Source organism: Leptosomus discolor, chromosome 2 (assembly GCF_034619465.1).
Source record: "Leptosomus discolor isolate bLepDis1 chromosome 2, bLepDis1.hap2, whole genome shotgun sequence".
Classification (NCBI taxonomy): Eukaryota; Metazoa; Chordata; class Aves; order Leptosomiformes; family Leptosomidae; genus Leptosomus; species Leptosomus discolor.
Genome location: NC_141392.1, coordinates 125,991,488 through 126,012,234, shown reverse-complemented (window position 1 = coordinate 126,012,234; position 20,747 = coordinate 125,991,488). Strand labels below are relative to the sequence as shown.

The 20,747-nt window shown below is 45.5% G+C and overlaps 1 protein-coding gene across 2 annotated transcripts in view; it reads right to left on the bottom strand.

Annotated features, from left to right (window-relative positions):
* Window positions 1–20,747, bottom strand: part of ELP3 (elongator acetyltransferase complex subunit 3) — a 94,132-nt gene that overhangs the window by 34,661 nt on the left and 38,724 nt on the right. For both annotated transcript variants that reach the window (XM_086461702.1, XM_086461703.1), the window contains exon 10: window positions 3,812–4,005. In XM_086461702.1, coding sequence (XP_086317828.1) covers window positions 3,812–4,005 — 194 coding nt within the window. The remainder of the gene's footprint in view (window positions 1–3,811; window positions 4,006–20,747) is intronic.

Genomic DNA, 20,747 nt, shown 5'->3' with positions numbered 1-20,747 from the left:
ACGTTGTGACTAAAGGACGCACTACAGGAGAAAGGCATTTTCATCAGGGCACGTTAGATCTACAGTGAGAATCTAACTAAATGCCTTTCTTCTCATTATGGAACAACTCCAGAAAGTCAGGCTTTATGTATATTTTCCCTACAGGGACACAGATAAAACATCCTGACATCTTCCAGTACCAGGTCTTTAGCTAAATCCAGAGTCAGCTATGAAACAGTAAATGAAATACTGCAAATAAAAGGTAGATTACAACATACAGTAACTTGAGCCTCTCTCATCCACCTGCTAGGGAGCAAACTAAATTAAAATATGAATGTGAAAAATAAGCTTTTTAAGAAAGAGAAAACAAGAAGTAGGTTTTCTATCCCCACTTCAGATTAGGGCAGAGTATTTAAATAAGTACCCCGTGTGCACCATGAGCGTACACACTAACTGCCCATTTTGAACAGCCACAAGACAGCATTGTACCAGTGATTTCAGGACTTGTTAAAATGCTAAACAAATTCAGGGATCTAGGGGATTAAATCCTGACCTTATTAAAGTTAATGTGCAATTTGCCAGAAGCTTCAACAAGGCCTATTTAATCTTCTCTTTTTCAAACATTTTGCATTACTTGGGACGCTTGTGAAGCAGCGGACTGAAGCACACAGTGAGTCTTAAAGACCTGGAGCCTGTTCTCAGCTCTGACTTATCATATGATCTCAGCTGAGTCAAGTATTTTATTTCTTCATACCTACATCAGTACAGTGAAAATAACATTCACATGAAACACTGAGATCCGCGGAAGAAAAAGTCTCAAGGTATGTGGCACTACTCCTGTCCTATCACACCTTCTCACACACCAAAGCACTCGGGTGATAACGAGGTTCACAAACGTTCGGGGTAAATGCAGTATTAAGCATCTCCGACCGTTACAAAACACCCCAGAAGACATTCTCCTCCAACCAGCCATTAGCAACAGCATCTCTTTTTTTTAAACCTATTTAACCTGGTTTCCTGAAGCAGAAAGACTTCTGCAGTGTTTTGTCAGTGACACCTCTCCCATGCTCACCCGACTCATTAAACTGATTATTTTGAGCCTGTGACGGACCACAGAAACATTGAGTCCCTTCTGTTTCCTCAAAACCTGGTACTGGGGAACAGAGATCCCAAATAGTGGTCCTAATAAGGAAGGGCACAGACAGCTCAGTCTTTTTGTGGTGGTGTTTGACATGTGCCTTCAGGTTTTCTAGCAAACGGCCAGTCAGTACGCAGAGCACTCGGGATAACCTGCTGCCTGGGGCACAAGCTGAATCGGAAAGGATTGTGGAAATAGAGCCTGAAATGCAAGATGTGAAGGATGGAGGACACGTGGCAGCAGGCTGGAGAGAGACGGAAAGGGCCCGGGGCAGCAATGGAGAACGGGGGAAAACTTGCTGTCCTCAGTGAAGCAGCGTTGGGTTGGAAATCTGGCTTTGTTCATTGTTCTGCTCAGAGGCACACAATGGCCCTGAAAGCAATTTAGATCAAAGTAATAGCTTCTGGACTTTGCACCGGAGGTGTAAAAATCTGTAATCACCATGAACAAGTTTCAGATAACATAAGCCAGTCAGTAAGAAAACAGCTATTCCACTGGAACATAATAACTGACAACCGGCCGACGGCTGGACGGAGGCTGCTGCTGGTGACAGAAGAAATCAGTCAAGCTCAGGCAAAGCAGCACACCACGACTTCTCCAGGCTTGCGCTCTTTAGAAGGCGGCCTGCTAGGCTGCAAACTCATGCCGTCCTCTAAGAATAAACCTGTTCGTTTTAGAAAGGATGCTGTGGTGATAGCATCACGAACAAACGGGCCTTTGCGTCTGCAGTGGAATTGATGAGGAAGAAGGAGATGCGCAGGGAGAAAAGGCAGGAGTTTTGCCTTTAATAATGCTTCTGTAAGTGATGCGAAAAGTCTGGGGGGATATCAAGTAGGAATTTCCCATAAGCCATGGTTTGTCGCCTTCATCAGTACCTCATCCTTCTTCTCAGAGTTCAGCTACGGCCACCAGTTCCTCAAAGATCTGAAGAAAGGATCTCCTGGTCGCTGACTCTGCCTCAGTTACTACAGACTGCTGGATCACAGTCACACTCACAAGCCTCATCAAGCTTCACCATACTTATATTTAGTTTCTCTTACTCTTTGGTAACGTTGGAAAGCTACTCCAGAATCTCAGTCCTGACCAAAAATTCCCAGCTTTCTGCCTCGTTTTATGCAAGGCTACTTCTTATTTTCTTGTTCTCTGCCAAAATCAATGTTCCTTTTTCTTAAAAGGTTATTTTTCTTCTTTCATAGATTCACAGAGGTCACTTATGTCCACACCTGTCTTTCAAACAAACGACTGACGCTCCTCTACACATATTTCCACCATTCATTTTCTTGGAGATGGGGATTATTCCAGACCAGGTCTTTCCAACGCCTTGTCTGGTGGCTGCATGAAGGCTTTCATCTCTAAGAAGAGTTATCCTGAAAAAAATGCTTTTCATGGCTGGGTCCACCAGCGGCTTATTCATATTACTGATCAAGACACTAAGAACTTTTCCTCCCCTGCTATTTTCACATGGTGACTTCACGGTTTGTAGCAAAACCCCCTTCAGAGTTTGACTTCAAACCTCCCTGAACTGCATCTCACCCCCTCTCTGCCATTCCAGCTGCACCGCCGCCAGATCCTCCTTGCGCATCCTCTCTCTTCCAGTGACGCTTCCCAGCCCTGCAAGGTTTCCTCAATGCCCTGTAAGGTTTCCTCAATGCCCTGTAAGGTTTCCTCAATGCCCTGCAAGGTTTCCTCAATGCCCTGCAAGGTTTCCTCAATGCCCTGCAAGGTTTCCTCAATGCCCTGCAAGGTTTCCTCAATGCCCTGTTACTTCTTGTGTCATTGTAAATAAATACAGTTTTGAGCAAGATTAGTTTTTAAATGGATGTTTGAGAGACTCCACTAATAACCCTGAGTCCACACTTTCTTTGTCAAAGCTACCCAGCATTTCTTGCCTTCAGCCACCTTCTTCTTTACCATGTTTATCCCCCCCCATCTCTGATAGGGCACAAAATCAAACACCTTAGAGAAGTCCAGGCAGGTGAGGTCTAGCGCACAAAGCTTTCTCATTCTGCACGCTCTTGGAGAGCTAGGCATCGGCACTGCTTCCAGCTCAGGCAGCTGGGAGCCAACTGAGTATTGTCTGCACATGCAGAAACAGGCAAGTATGCTGTAGCCTCCCTTCCTATTATCAGGCAAATTTAGGAGATAACAGAAGAAAAACAATCCGAGGAAGACTCCACACTGAAAACACAGGGCTAAATGGAAGTATTATCTATCATCCTGGGAGGTGAGCGCTGGAAATTACGGCATGACCACAGTACATTTATGAAAACCCTGCAACACCCACAGGGAAAGAAAGGAAGCCTCTATAGCCAAAAAAAATGACACACCTCGCAGCTCCTGCAATAAATACAGGAATCTTCACTCACAGCCAAGAGGCAATTAATTATCCATCGATGTCATTAAAGCACTACGTGTGCTACATCCTATGCTCTCGTCTGACTGGCAGCAGAAGTGGGGCCTCCAGAAACCCTGAAGTTTCTGAGTGCGTTAGGGAGGCAGTTCAGTTTAAACAGTTTCTCATTCTACTTGGCCTTTCCCTTTTCAAACAGATAGGAAGCAGTTTAAAAAAACCTTTAGTGCATTAATGATTAAGGCTGAAAAATAACAAAAGGCTGAGTCAGATCTTGCTGTAATAAAGTAAGAATCTGTCCAAGTGCAATAAATCAATATACACGGCCCACCACAGAAATTTACCTCTGAACACGGTACACACGTGTCCATGGTGGGACAAGGGCCAGGATTCTGGCCACCAGATCCACAAGAGTGCTGGGGGGGTAGCTCTTGTATCTTCCAGTCTTCCAGAGCTCGTACAGACCAGTGCCACGGATCACTAGTGTCGGATAGAGCTTCATGCCGTCTGGGCGAAAAGCAGGATTCTCAAAAAACTCCTGCAAAAGCGGAACAAAAAATGCAAGTCAGGGCAAAACAAACTACGTTTCTTGGGGCTTCAGTGCCTCAACAAAACTAATTTCAAGACAGACTTTGTAAAAGACAATTGTAAGTACATTTTAAGAACTACTGGCTTACATAGAGTTGCCAGTATTTATCAGTTTACAACATTTTTTGAAATAAAAGGAGTATGTTCTAGATTTAAAGAGAAGGCCACTAAAGAAAAAAAATCCACATGACAGTGCTACAAGTCAAATCTGTACATTACTTCTACCTTTCAACATGAATTCAATAGATATTGCACCATTTATTGTAACAGACTCTACTCAGAATAATAGAAATGAGTGTACTTATCTTCAATCTCAGCAGAACACATTTAGAGATTAATCAATGTGTCTGGGACACATCATTTGAATAGCAATGAAGAAAAACACATTTATTCTACAATGATGTTCTGAACAATCCTGGAGAACAGGAGGACAAACTGTAACTCCGATGACTAAATCCCAGCACAGAACTGCAAATGGAACACCACCAGCTCGCTCTACACAACAATCACGTTGGGTTTTTGCACGTTACATTTCAGTAATGACAATTAAAATAAAATCACTTAACAGAAAACATTTAAAAAAGATATGGAAAAAAATCAAAACCCAGGCAAGACACTCTGAACCCAGCAGCCATTGAACTGGCTTAAGCAACGACATGGCCCTCATTACGACAGCATCTACGGACCAGATCTCATATTGGATTAGACTGTTGTGCACTTGAAAGCCACCACTTGAGCCCTCTCCAGCGTGGTATTCTCATAGCAATAAAAAAACCACAAGTTTGTTAAGCTGAGTTAATGGCAGGCTATCACGGTCCCCCCAGTGGCTACGCTAGCTTTGGTACTCACCAGCGCTCTGCTGAAGTGCTTCCACACATTCACGCGGCCCAGACCCACTCTGATATTTCACTCCGTTTCCTACCACTGCTGTGTGTTACACCAGCTCCTGGGATGCTCCAGCAAGCCCCGACATTGGAATAAAGAGCCTTTAGCAGCCTGCGAGGAGCAGAACCTCTCCATCAGGGCAGCTCTAAGCAGTTGTCGGCTCCCTGTGCTTCACAAACCCACACATCAACAGGATCAAAAGCAGCAGAGGGCTTGCTGCTAGCTCAGGCACACCAGGATGGACCTGGGCAGCCTCGAACGCGTGCTACCCCCAGCACAAGGACGGGAAGCAGCGAGCAAGGGCAGAGAAACGGCAGGACCACGTCAGCCCAGGCCATTTCTGGCAAACTCCCTGCCGCAGCCTGGGGCCAGCTCCAGAGCCTCTGCCCTGCACGCCCGTGCTCCTGTGCCACCCCACCTGCTGTGCAGCTACAGAGAAAAGAAAAAAAGACCGGGGAGTTAATCCAGTTGGAAAAAAAAAAAGACTGGTTAAAAAAATACCTTTTCCAGGCAGAGCAGCCTCCTGAGCCATTTAGACACATCCTCACATCAAAGAGGTGGGGAGAACTGAGTCAGCTGAAGAGACAAAACGAGACCTGGACCATGGGTAAAGTCACAGAATAGTTTGGGCTGGAAGAGACCTTTAAAGGCCATCTAGTGCAATCCCCTGCAGGGAGCAGGGACACCTTCAGCTAGATCAGGCTGCTCAGAGCCCCATCCAGCCTGACCTGGAATGTTTCCAGGGATGGGGCACCTACCACCTCTCTGGGCAGCCTATGCCAGTGTTTCACCACCCTCAGTGTAAACAATTTCTTCCTTATATCTAGCCTAAATCTACCCTCTTACAGTTTAAAACCATCACCCCATGTCCTATCGCAACAGGCCCTGCTAAAAAGTTTGTCCCAATCTTTCTCATAAGCCCCCTTTATCGAAAAGCCTCAATATGATGTCCCCAGAGCCTTCTTTTCTCCAAGCTGAACAACCCCAAGTCCATGCTGCTGCTGCAAAGTTAACCATCAAATCCTGCATTCATGGTCTGATGAAGCTTCAAAGAAAACCACCACCACAAGGGGGAGGTACTGGTTTTAAATTTTGCAGGGTGGTTTTAACTCAGATCAACTCACTGACTTGAGTTACCTAGAGCTTTGCCAAGCGGCTGTGCCAAAAGCTGCTGCTGCTGAGAACCCCATCCAGCCACAGCTTCGTTGCGCTCACCTCATCACAGAACTGCTGAACGACCTGGTTCATGCAGAAAGTGAGACCCACGTTCTCCACCCTCAGCTTCCAGGAGGGATAATTCACTCCTTTCTCCTCACAGAGTATCCAAGACACAAGACCAACCATCCCAGACAGGTAACCCACCTTGTATCCCATTAAGCTGTGCTATCTGTAAAGTAAATGGTTTACAAGGAAGTTGGACAAAGGCATGTAAAGACTCATCTAGACGACCCCAGTGTCAAGGTGCTCACTCCGGAGCGTGTGTAGATACAAGGTTGGTCTCCTCCTTTCCTCAGGACTGTTTATGCACTCCATAAACACTCCTGCTTGTCACGAACCTCACATAGAATCACAGAAGGGTTTGGGTTGGAAGAGACCTTGAAGACCACCCAGTCCCAACCTCCCTGCCATGGGTAGGGTCACCTTCCACCAGACCAAGCTGCTTCCCAGCCCCATCCAGCCTGGCCTTGAGCACTACCAGGGAGGGGGCAGCCACGGCTGCTCTGGGCAACCTGGGCCAGGGTCTCACCACCCTCACAGTGGAGAATTCCTTCCTTATGTCTAACCTAAATCTCCCCTCTTTCAGTTCGAAACCATTACCCCTCATCCTATCACTTCCCTCTCTGATCCAGAGTCCCTCCCCACCTCTCCTGCAGCCCCTTTCAGCCCTGCCAGGCCGCTCTAAGGCCTCCCCAAGCCTTCTCCTCTCCAGGCTGAACACCCCCACCTCTCCCAGCCTGTCCTCACAGGAAGCTGCTCCAGCCCCTCAGCATCTTCGTGGCCTCCTCTGGACCCGCTCGAGCAGGTCCGTGTCTGTCTTGTGCTGGTGCCCCCAGAGCTGGACGCAGCCCTGCAGGGGGGTCTCACCAGAGCGGAGCAGAGGGGCAGAATCCCCTCCCTCGACCTGCTGCCCACGCTGCTCTGGATGCAGCCCAGGAGGCCATTGGCTTTCTGGGCTGTGAGCGCACATTGCTGGGTCATGTTCAGGTTTTCATCTACCATCTACATCGCTGCCATGAGATGAAAAACCATACCTATCTTGCCAGCTCCATGAAATAACAAAATCATCATCATCACCTCTGAGAATAGGCCATAAATGACTTATTCAGAGACACTCTGGGCTGGTTTGTGCTGTAGCTCCACAGGCAGCAGATGTGATGGCTCCCTGCCCTGCCCACGCTTTCTAACACACCATCCTGCTCCCAACCTCGAGCCAGCTCCCATTCCCGATGGACCCTTGACCAGGATGACTCACCTCACTAATGTGAGAGAACCCAACGTGCATTTTGGGGAGAGCACTCTTCTTTTGCTTCTGCTTCAGCGTTGGGCTGGGTTATGAAACAGTCTGTTGAGCACCACTGACGAATCACAGAACATCTCAAATTGGAAGGGACCCAGTAAGGATCACCAACTCCAACTCCCAGTAAGGAAGTAAGGTCAGAAACAGGATCTGCCCCCATGTGACAACAGGGAACCAGTACGTCTGCTTAATGCATCTCCTGGAAGCCTGTGCCCTCCCCTCTGCTCTAAGGTGTGACTTTATAGGTCAATACTGTCACTGGCGGCTGTCAGAGAGGGCAGACATGCTCTGCGCTTGGCTGACCACTCTTACCACTTCTTCTGGGCTGGCCCTGGTGTGCATCTGATGCTAAAGATGCAAAAAGGGGGTAAAAAAAAAAGATAAAACAGATCACTGGACTCATTTCCAAACCAGCCAGCTGAAGGAGGTGTGCAACCCCAGGTCACGTAGCACAGGGTCAGAAAAATCATCCAGAATCCTCTTGTCCTGGAACAACCCAAAAGGACAGACGTCCATCCTTTGTGGGTGGTTAGAGGTGCTCTAATATGAACCAAAGCAACTGTGAAAGAAGGAATAAGAAAATGGTGTAAGAGGCGATTGTTCTGATGAGAGGAGCGCTGTGGCCAAGCGGCATTGAAGAGGAGGAAGACATTAAGGTAAGGAAGTAATGACGCTTCCCCAGTGAGATATAGGAAGGTAAATAAACCACTCCAGCAAAGAAAAAAAGCTTCTAGTGAGGTTATGTATTAATATTCACAACAATGCTGAACACAAAAGCATGTATGATTCACCAGTCAGAATATTTAAGCAGTCACTGATTTACATTGCAGATTAAAGGCAAGCACCAACACAGCGCTAAGGTTAAAGCCATCCAGCAGTCGAAGGCAAGGGCAAAAGTTAAGGTTTCTAATCGCCCCTGAATTTTGCCACTTCATACACACTGCACATTTTACGTCAATATGTTAAGCTAGCTGATAATGCCACTTCGTATTTCAGCCGTGCTGGCAGGAAAAATCAACATACTTTTGTATTTTTTTCTTAAACTATTTCTCAAAATATTCCTCAAGCTTAATTATTTCCAAAGTAATTAATTTCAAACAATATAACAAAGCAGCGTCTCCTTTTTTTTCCCTGAACCCCTTTTTCCAGCAGTAAACTTTAAATAGCTTCTGTAAATCCCAGTATTTAAAGGCTTAACCTTTTCCCATTTACAAACAGTTTTGATTAAGTCTCTCATGAAACAAAGGAAATATAAAATGCTAACACATGCCAAGCTTTAGGAGGAATTGTAGCCTTTTCTTTTTTTAATTAGACACCTTAAAAGGTGTCTTCGACTGATAAAACCGTTAGAACAGTCTACTGCCAAAACAAATCCAATCCTTAAACCAACATTTGCTCCAGAGACTGCCATCCATGGCATCACTGGAGTCAACAGGAGGCTTTCCATCAGCTCCAGCAAGCACTCAATCAGGGCTTAAATCCACGTCTGCTAATGCACTGTGAAGTTAGAGGTTAAAGATGACCCAGACAGAAAGGATCCTTCCGTCTTTCCAGTCTTTTTGAATCGCTCGAGGATGCGGTGTAGTGCTCTCGCATGCATGAATATCCCAAATGGAAGCACATACAGCTTCAAAGCTACTAAACTATCTTTGAACTCGAAGTTTTCTCTCCTCTAGCTAAAGACTGTAAGCCACCTAGCATTTAACACGTCTCACATAATATAGATGCTAGCGTAAAATTTTACATTTGTGCGTGTAGACGATGGACAGGACGTGAGAGGTTATCGTAGTGGTTTAACGGCAATAAAGGAAAAGGTCAGTTCAGATCAGCTGAAACTTAAATGATCTGGAGGTTCATAAACATGGACCTAAAATAACGTTTCTCATAACCTTGCCCAATTTATGTGGCATTAGAGAAAAGTTGAGTATTTTTTCACAGCAAGTAAGACAATGAGTAACCAGAGAATCCTGGAATTCACCATTTTTTTTTGTTTCACCTGAGCTCCATTAAACATACTTTACTTGTAGGAACAGCTGCTCTGTGAATTACAAACGATGAATCTTAATAAGATCCCATCCACACACATTCAGTCTACAAGGTTATACAAGTTAGCTGCTAACATGTTTTATGAGAACAGTAATTGATTTTAGTAGCATATGCCTTTGTTGTAGAAGTTCCCTGTTATTAAAGCTAATGGTATCTATAGGATCCATTCATCCACCACCTCATAAACCCACTGCCACTATGAATAATCAGGGTCCAATGGGTGTAAAATTAGTCATTTAGATGCCAAAAAGCCACTGATTTTTCCATCAAGGCAGACGTATCAAAGTGCCTGATGGAATCCTTTTGTCCAACTCACATCAATTGCTTTGAGTTTTAAAAATTGCATGACATTGTAATTGCTGTCCAAGAAAACAGACATTAGTTGAAAACCAAAAGTCAACATAACACCATGTGAACCAAAAAAAAAGAGCAGAATATAAAAGGAGATGGAATGAGGAGATGAAGTCCTGAACTCAAATATTTCACTTTCATGTGTGTTTGCAATAACCTTTTTCGATAGAAAACCCGTTAGTCACCCACGTATCTGTTCAGAGTTGCAACAGAAAGGTCAAATGAAAGGGAAAAAAGGAAGACTCTGGGAATTACAGCCCAGTCAGTCTCACCTCTGTGCCCAGTAAGATCATGGAGCGGATCCTCCTGGAAAATACGTCAGGACACATGGAAAATAAGGAGGTGATTGGTGACAGCCAACATGGCTTCGCTAAGGGCAAATCCTGCCTGACAAATTTGGTGGCCTTCTACGACGGGTTTACAGTGATGGTGGATAAGCGAAAAGCAACTGACGTCATCTACCTGGACTTGTGCAAGGCTTTTGACACTGTCCCACATGACATCCTTGTCACTAAACTGGAGAAACATGGATTTGATGGATGATCCACTCGGTGGATCAGGAATTGGCTGGATGGTTGCACCCAAAGAGTCATGGTCAACGGCTCAATGTCCGAGTGCAGGCCAGTGACAAGTGGTGTTCCTCAAGGACTGCTACTGGGAACAGTGCTCTTTAGCACATTTGCCGGCAACATGGACAGTGGCATCGAGTGCACCCTCAGCAAGTTTGCCAACGACACCAAGCTGTGTGGTGAGGTCGACACGCTGGAGGGAAGGGAGGCCATCCAGAGGGACCTGGGCAGGCTTGAGAGGTGGGTCCAGGCCAACGTCATGAAGTTCCACAAGGCCAAGTGCAAGGTCCTGCACCTGGGTCGGGGCAATCCCAAGCACAGATACAGGCTGGGGGATGAGTGGATGGAGAGCAGCCCTGGGGAGAAGGACTTGGGGGTGCTGGTGGGTGAGAAGCTGGACATGACCCAGCAGTGTGTGCTCACAGCCCAGAAAGCCAACGGCATCCTGGGCTGCACCCAGAGCAGCGTGGGCAGCAGGGCGAGGGAGGGGATTCTGCCCCTCTGCTCCGCTCTGGTGAGACCCCCCCTGCAGGGCTACGTCCAGCTCTGGGGGCATCAGCACAAGACAGACACGGACCTGCTGGAGCGGGTCCAGAGGAGGCCACGAAGATGCTGAGGGGCTGGAGCAGCTCCCTGTGAGGACAGGCTGAGAGGTGGGGGTGTTCAGCCTGGAGAGGAGAAGGCTCCGGGGAGACCTTAGAGCGGCCTGGCAGGGCTGAAAGGGGGGTACAGGAGAGGTGGGGAGGGACTCTTGATCAGGGAGGGGAGTGACAGGAAGAGGGGTAACGGTTGCAAACTGAAAGGGGGGAGATTTAGATGAGATTTTAAGAAGAAATTCTCCACTGTGAGGGTGGTGAGACCCTGGCCCAGGTTGCCCAGAGCAGCCGTGGCTGCCCCCTCCCTGGCAGCGCTCAAGGCCAGGCTGGATGGGGCTGGGAGCAACCTGGTCTGGTGGAAGGCGCCCTGCCCATGGTGAGGGGTTGGACTAGATGATCTTCAAGGTCCCTTCCAACCTAAACCAGCCTGTGATTCTATGATTCTGTGATTTGGGATCATAACAAGCCCACACAGTGGGTTGGTCCCATTTTCAAGTTTGGTAATAGCACAACTCAGCCAATGTTAAAGATTGTACCCTGCAGTTTTAATTTGATTTTAGTGATCACTTTAAGTACACCACAAATTGGAAACTTATTTTGAAGACACTCAAAAGCCGCAGTTCTCCAAAAAGCAATAAATATTATTTTATGGGATTCCACATCAACATTTTACAGACCAAAGATTCAGCTGCCGTCTTTAATCTTCTTGCTCTCAAGATGCTCAACTGTTTGAGGAGATACCAGTTATAGGATAAGCGCAACAATTTTTTAAAGCGATTTACTAAAGTGTTGGGATTTGCTAAAAATAAAGGTCACCAAAGTCTATTTTTTTAATGATGTCCACTAGCAATCAGGTGCCACTCAACCCGATTCTTCAGTTGGTCCCTTTACTACAGTCCCTGCATTATACAGATGATTAAATCCCCGTCTGACTACATTAAGATGAACATTATCTTAACTCTCCATATTCCAGCATTCCTTATCTCCAGCAGCTGTATTATATGTAACTATGAATACTGGTAGCACTTGAAAGCTACCGCATTGAATGACACCTCCAACCCTACAGGGAACGAACAATCACTTAGTAGTTTAATTATATGCATTAATAGAAGCTTGTGGCTCAAAAAGTGGCTCCATTTTAACTCTAAATTTGCATTTTCTCTTCTATTTCTTGTAAATGCCAGTCTAATTAAAATGTAATGACAGGATCTGCATTCACTGATACTGACAGTGACCTACTGACCGAGAGGTACAGACTAAATGGTGCCTCTGGAGCAGCTTGGGATCACACACATAGTCAAGCACCAGTTGTCACCTGGGGAGCAGGGAGATGTGGTGCCAACAGAAGCTGAGAAGGTCGTTTTGAAGTCACTTAACGTCACTATCTTTCAATTACGTCACCTTAGACTTCCCATGGAGTTACCAGAACACAGGAAGATAGTACTTGCTCGCTGCTCTGAACACCACCTGTGTGCGGACTCTGACTTGGCGTAAATGAGAAGGTGTCAGATCCAGCTCACCATAATGATGGAAAAGGATTGTATTTACCGGGATGCACGTTATAAGTGCATATATGTTACACACTGCGATCATATACGCACTGCATGGAAAATGCACACGTGAAGACGAACGCAAAGCGGCACATCCAGCGGTGAGGAGGCAGACCGGCCCTCTATGTCAGGGAAGCTAACTCTCTCGTATCTCACCCGCGGCAAGCTGGAGCTTGCTGTTCTGCTGACTGCGTGCACACCTACTCTTCAACAGACCTGTACCTGACGCTTATTTTAAATACATAATATGAAAACACAGTTGAAACATTTTTCTAATACAACCTGGGGAATTCCCAAAGTTGCCTTGGGCTGATAAAAAGATGGTATGTTGATATACTTGTGCCAAACATACCACCATTTCTGAGCTCCATCAGGGGTTTTCTAGCCTCAAAGACTTTCTCTCCATTCAAATGTTACTTTTGAGGAGTGACTTTACAGTGGACTTAGTGAATCCTGCGCTGAATCAGTGACTCCTGATGCAAACAGTACAACATGGCAACATTTTTAATTAGGCTCTTCCGAAATGCAGATGTTACTTTATATACGGTGTCATGAATCTCCATAAAATTGATTAAAAGGGGAACACAAAGCAGAGATAAATCAAGTCACTTCTGCTTAATGTCTGCACTCACACCAAAATCACCTATAGATGTGATCACAGAGCAGAAAGTCTCTAAAGCAGATGACCCAAATTTCCAGCCCTCCTGAGAGCACCTGTAAAGCATTCTGCAAGCAAGGAAGGAAGGACCATTTCTCACTTAATTGTTACACCTTTCCTGACTCTTGACAGGTATGTAGTAAAATCCTCTCAGTTCCTGACACATTCAAGCTGTCAAATTTCACCACGTAAATACAATTAAGGAAACTACTCAGCCAAGAAAACAGTGACAGAAACCCCAACATTTCTGCCATGAGAGGGTCAGTTCTGTGATGATGACCAGCACCTACTTTTAGCTCACCTGCCTGCAAACCTCCTCAACACTAGTATATATATTAGTGTGCAGAAAAACGGCACGTCAGAGATTCTAGTGCTGTAATGCACGGCAGGTGAAACAGAAAAGTTTGTTTCATAGTAATTTTGCATATTCATTTTGCTAGTCTTTAAATTCCTCAAGGAAGATGCTCAAAATACTAGAGAAGTTTATCAGCAGACCTTGATCTGTCTTACTGAACTATTACAATAGCGCAAATTAACAAAAATAATTATGTTTTTGGTTGCCACTCAACAGACTAATCTATACGTTTACTTTAGGATGTCCTATAATGCGTCATACGTAGACTTTGAACGTCAACTTAGAAAAGTGGATTTGCCCACTAACGTCCAGATTGTAAAGGACCCTGTAATTCACCCTTCAAGGTGCAGGAAGCTGTTACACCTCCTCCCTTCCCCAACAGCCTCAAAACCCCCGAAACCACGTGCCAAAGGGAGCTCTTCCAGAAGTGTCTAACACAAGTGAATCCTCACAATCTTCTGCTTCAGTGAAGACCACTACATCACGTTAAACCCAGGAACAAACTGCTCTTGGGGTGCAAAGCAACCATTACAGCAGAGACAAATCAATCGACAGGAGCTGATGTGAAGCTGTCTTCAGCGGGTTATTGACCAAGACTGTGCACCTCAGTGTCACAGACACCCTAATTCTCTATGTGGTATAGGGAACTGCTGCTGCCGGACGAGGAGGGAACACACCTGCCTCCCATCCCGTCATAGAATGGTTTGGTTTGGAAGGGACCTTGAAGACCATCCAGTTCCAACCCCCTGCCCTGGGCAGGGACACCTCCCACCAGACCAGGTTGCTCCCAGCCCCATCCAGCCTGGCCTTGAGCACTGCCAGGGAGGGGGCAGCCACGGCTGCCCTGGGCAACCTGGGCCAGGGTCTCACCACCCTCACAGTGGAGAATTTCTTCTTAATATCTGATCTAAATCTCCCCTCTTTCAGTCTGAAACCGTTACCCCTTGTCCTATCACCACACCCCCTGATCAAGAGTCCCTCCCCACCTCCCCTGCAGCCCCCTTTCAGCACTGGAAGGCGACTCTAAGGTCTCCCCAAAGCTTTCTCTTCTCCAGGCTGAACACCCCCACCTCTCTCAGCCTGTCCTCACAGGGGAGCTGCTCCAGCCCCCTCAGCATCTTCGTGGACCTTTTCTGGACCCACTCGAGCAGGTCCATCCCAGGGTCTCTTTTTACCCCTGGACTCTCAGGATCTACAGGTTGCCTCCGCTTTAACACTGTTGGATAGTTGCTCTCTCCAAGTTTGCACAGAACTTACCGCAAGGAGATCCTACTCTGTGACAGTCCCCAGCACCGCTACCACACACCTCAGTAAGAAGAACAGCCATTTAACATTTGGCAGAGGCCTTGGGCATCAGCAGCACGACCTTGGAGCGTGGTTCTGACTCTCAAACACAGTGTCTATCCGAACACCAAGACAGATCTCTCCAGATTGTGCTCACTGCACCAAGCAGTCCCATCTGCTTAGTCTTGCAGGTGCTCCAAGAAAGTCTCCATTTATTACGCAGTTTTGGAGAAACCCATGAGAATACCTCAATCAATTTGCTGTGAAGTTTCACCTTCACTTTTACCAAGCACAGAACTCTGGTCTTTATGTTTCTGGAAGGGTCAGCTTTCCCCTAGGGCTGCGTGCAGGAAATATAGCATTTTTCATTGTCTTAAGTACACAATTTTTGCAACACAAATCCCTGTAAAAGCATGTCTTCTACCCTAAAAAACACTGTGACCAGCAACTCTATAATGTTTTTGATAATCTAATCCTCCTTCATCAGACCTCTCTTTTCTGTAAGAAGCATCACTACAACCATGTGCCCTCTCCCACCCTGCTCAGCCCTGCAAAAGCTTCTCATTTATGTTCACAGCAAAACCATTGTGCTTTTCCAGTATGCTTTTTTAATTAAAAAACAAACAAACAAAGAAACAGACAGGCAAAACCAACCGCTAAGTCCTCAAAAATTTAATTTGGACATGATGGTTTATCCACTCTGATGACAAGCATTCAGCTGCTGCCGCTGATTCGTGCTAAAACACGTATTTTACTGAATGATGCTCTCGTTGCCTAAACGCCTGACAAATTTGCACTCTCTATCCAAGACACATCCCTTTATTCCTGCCCTCCTTTCCATTTGGCTCGACGTTCCCAGCCATATGCTCATTATTGACTGCAGCAGCAAGGGGCCTGAGTGAGAGAGCCCCAGAAAACAACTTCTGAACGCTGGTGTGAAAAACCACCACTTGAATAGACAGAGCGACTGTATGAGCCCATGCAACCCGCAGTTGTGGGGGGACTGCTAAGTGCAGAAATGATCCTTTAGTTCAGGTAGAAAAAGGGTCTCCACTGTACCTCTGTATTTAGCAGAAGCTTTTTTTCTGAACAGGAGGCTATTTTAAAGGTAGTGATTGTTATTACCACAACTGTTATGGCTGGCGTGCTGGAGGAAAATGTGCGTGCGGACAAAATACTAATTCAGAAAGACAAAAGAAGCAACCCAAGACCCATAATAAATGCAGTTTTTTCACACAGCCTTGCAATTTATCACATCCATACTAATGGCATGTTTCTATGCAGTCCAACGCAACGTGGCCAAGATCACGCTGCTACTGGAACCCCCAACCTCGGCACTTTCTGGTTTTAACTGGGACAGCCTATCCAGCTTACGCGTGGATCCCCAAACGATGCAGAAGAGAAGGGACCCGTTTTACCTGTGCTATTCACTTGATTCAGCTATTCTTCTCCTACACTCCGCCACACTGAGGGCTGCAGCTTTTAACTTCTGCTCCGTTCCTACGTTGCACATATCCAGAGAGAAGTCCGACCCCCTGTATAGGAAACACACCCAGAGCCGCAGCAAACACACCCAGCCAGCAACTGCACGTTATTTCCACACAGACACTGGAGAGGGAGAGAAGCTTTGTGCACACAATTCTACCATCTGCAGAAGTAGGCACACACTGGGGCTTTATCTAGATATTTTATCCACAGAAATATGAGCGCAATTATCTGTGAAAATAGTTTCTAGAAACAGCCTGTTCCTTACTACCATGATTCTCATTAACATAAAAACTACCACGGCGTTGCCCATAGTTCATGAAACTATAATTGTTTCCAAAGTGAAGAGCTTTTTAGCTCTAACACTTACTGAGACTCCAAGAGAAGCTCTACTAACTGAAGGACTGATCATTAAATACCACCTAATCTGTTCCTGTAAATGCACCCACGAAAAAAAATAGACAACAAATTTTCCAAGGTAATGCTGGCTACCTGCCAGTAATGGTGTTTCAATGAGATGTTTAGCGGGAACTGAAAGGCAAATCATTTACCCCACTAAACATTTCAGAGCTATATTTAAAAACACAAGATAATTGTCTTCCCCAAAGAGTAAAAATCAATGTAGATCAGCAGTTTAACTGTCTTTTATTACAGTTATTAAAAGCTCCTGATAGAGGTGCAATATATTAGTTTCATTATGAATTTCATCTCCCTGATAAAAACGAGAGCCCTCAGGAAAACTATCTCCTTCTTTACAGCTAAAGGCAATACAACAGTATTTAAAGTTTTACGACGACGTGAAATGCACTGCAGAGAAAGGACGCTCACATTACCCCCTGCATTACTTGACCATTATTTTTCTCTCTCGTATTCAACAGACCCAAGAAGGCTGTAGCCCTCTGCGTAACTTGCACTTGGATCATAGATGCATCAGGCATTTCACTAAAATTAGTCTATTTCTGGGAAATGCTTATTTTGCAATTCCTTCAGAAAAAACACCCAGCCTGACACATGACTAAGAAAAGGAATTTTCACCAGACTAAAATCATTCCATGATTGCATTTTATTTAAAGAACACAAGAATGGCTCTGCTGAATTGAACCAAAAATCTCTTCAGTCTGATACTTGTCTCCAGTGCTGACCATTAAATGCTCCTGCCTGTGCTTTTACCCTCATCATTTTATTTATATGAGACTTTAGACGGACAGAGTGAAGCCACAGGACCTCCTCATGGCTCTCCTCAAGGAAAAAGAGCTTCTCAGCAACTGAAGGCTTCTCTGATGTTTCTGGGCAGCATCCACCAGCTCGCATGTGCCTTCAGAGCTGGAGGGTTCTGCCAGCAACTTGCTATGACACTTCCCCTGATGCTTCCCACACTTGAAATTTCTAATCTTCTGGCTCTCTTCCCTCTTTCCTTTCCTTTTTTTTTTTTTTTCCCCTCCCCAGATTTATTCCATCTATGATGGGTCTTTAAAGTTGTTTGAGATGGGCTTACAGCCATCCCTCCTGGAGGACCGAAAGGAACGGCAACAGTAAATCATGCTTGGGCAAAGACCATAAAAATAAAATTAAATAAAATAAAGGCAAACATACAGTATCTTCTCCATTAATAAATACGTTAGCAGCTTAGTAACATCTATTCTAGAGCAGATAAAAGTTTGTTGATTATACTATTGCCACTCAGTGGCTCTGCAGAAACAGAAAGAGGAATTAGTAACAGCATCCTGGGAATTCTTTAGCCTCCTAAAGTTTTTGCTTAAATCCTAAGTTCTGCTTGGTAGCCCTGTTGGCAAGTGTGATTCATGAATCCTCCCAACCATTTACCCCTAGAGTCACCTCATCCCTCTTGTGCTACAACAGCAAAGCTGAGTGTTTATCGCATTCCACAGAATGAGGTGTCTGCTCTGGCAACAATTCCATTATTCCCGCTGAGCCCTTGATTTATTCCAGCTATTATTCTAATTATTTTCTCCGACCACCTGCTACGTGAGGCACTGCAACTCGGTCTTAGCCACCACGCTCGTGCTTGCCAACGACCAGTAGCGGAGCGTGTGTGTACATGTACGCTACCTGACGCTCCTGGCGCAGCCACACGGGTGGTGGGAGGAAGCAGAGCATACTCCTCCCCCGCAGTGTTTTCCCATATGTGGAATGGGGTGGAAAGCCCTGAAGTAGAAAGGAAATCCTCTGAGGCTATAAAAAGAATCAATAGTAAGTGAAGGAAAGAGGCACGAGGCGGGGAAGGAGTGGAGAAGCACAACATAACTGGGACAGGACTGGTACATCCACGCTGTTTAAAAAAAGCAACTGTAATATTCTTCATGATGAAGGCAGGCAAAAAGCCAGTCACCTGCCACCTACTGTAAAAAAGAAGATACACATATGACGAAAGATCTCTCTCATACACTCACTCCTATCAATAAATTAAAGTTCTGAATAATTATTAATGAACTCTCCAGGAAAACCATTGCTATACACACACACAACCTCGAAAGCCTAGACAGGCTTGCACAGGAGCAGCTGACGGGCATCCCAGCTGCTGGATGGAAGTAGCAGGAAACATTTTGAAATCAATAGGTCATAAGGGACGACAGAAGCAACGTTACTCTCGAAACCGTAATTACCTGTTCAAATTGAAGAAGCACCCAGTATTTTTAGTACGCAGCCAGCACGATCAGCAAGTCATTATCTTCCCAGGAGAGGCCCCTATATTTAATATATCAAGGTGCTCAGACCTCCTTCTAAAGTCAGCTTGGTTCCTTTTTGTCCTACCTTCCCCAGTCCGAAAAGCACGTGGCTAGAAAGGAGGTTACTATCACAACAAATGGAGATATTTTTTCCAAATTTATCTAGAACTCTTGCAAAATCAAAAGTCTATAAGGGTCCTTGATAAGCGGCAGGCGTCTTTGTCCCAAAAAGTCAAAGGCATCTTCTTAGAAGATTACACATTTTAGGAGAACACTGCAGAAGAGAGCACTACCGCTGCTCATGAACAGCTTAGTACTGTTGCAAGAACACAACAGATGCTCTCCACTTGGTTCCTCTCTCCACTCTCACATTATTTTTATGTAGTAGAAATGTCTAAATATTTACCAGCATGGACTAACATTTACACAGCACAATGTATAAATAAGTTGTTTTAATAACTCGAAACCATGATATAAAATTTTAAGGTGGGAAATAGAGAATGTACTATCTAGCTGAATCCCTGGGAAGGAAGGAACTACTGTCTGCTGAATACTTATGCTCCCCAGTGCAGGGTTTAAAAAAAAACAAACAAAACCCAAAGGTTTTTTTTTACCCCCTGTTCTCTCCCTTTTAAGACAAAGGATCTTTAAAAAATAAATTATAAAGCATTTAAGATAGGATGTGAAAGGCAGAGGAGAAGGTAAGAGGAAGAGGATAACGGTCTCTTGTTTACCATTCCATCCTGAAACATGTCACAGTGATCCACAACCTCTCCACTCCCGTTCCCTGCAGCTCCACTTGCTGAAACGCACAGCGATCACTTTGCTGGGCATCAACTCTGCAGCTGCCTCTTTCACACAGGTCTTTTTTCGTGTGCTGTCTGGTCTCACATGGCGATGGGGTACCTGGGTAACCTCTCTAACGCAGTTATTTTTGATTCCTTCTCTCCTTTCCCACACTTCCTTCTTTTTTCAAAGACCACAGGTATCACTCTCCTCCACGTGGATGTGATCTATCACCTCTTCCCCACCAGCCCGCCTCCCCAACCCCCATTTTGCTTCCTCACTCTGCAGCATCCGCATTACTTCTTGAGGGCTTCATCCTCCACACTGATTACTCATCCTCCAACTCCTCATCTGTACGTTCACTGGCTTCCAATCTGTGAGCCTTGCTTCAACTTTCTGAACTCATTAACAGGGCTGTCGCTTGAGTTGGTCTTCAGCCCATCACCCTTCTCTGGATTCTTGAACTCCCCCTCTTAAACCATCACCTGGTTTTCTTATTCCCCTGCTTAGCATTTCTCTTTCCTGGCCCTCCAACCAGCCTTTTTGCCAATGCCAGCACTTCAGCAAAAAAATCCTGATCTTGTCTTAACCCTTCTTTTTCTAAATTGAAAGAAATCTTAATTCTCTTTGGGCCTCATTCTCATCTACGCTCACTTTTTGCATCCTTTCCCATCACAGTGTGAAAATTCCTTCCTGCCATGTCCCAGAGCTGGCCCACCACCACCATTGGCTTTCCCAGCTCCTAAAGCCAAAAGACTTCTCTGGTAGAAACAGCCTAAACCAGTTGACCTTCTCAGCTCTGGTTTCTCCTTCTCTTGCTTTTCTATGCTCAACTTTCTTTTAATCCCCCCCTCTCACAATTCCAGCCTTTGCACCGCATTCTTGTCTCCTCTTTCTGAAAACTTTGCCTTCTGTCTCTTCT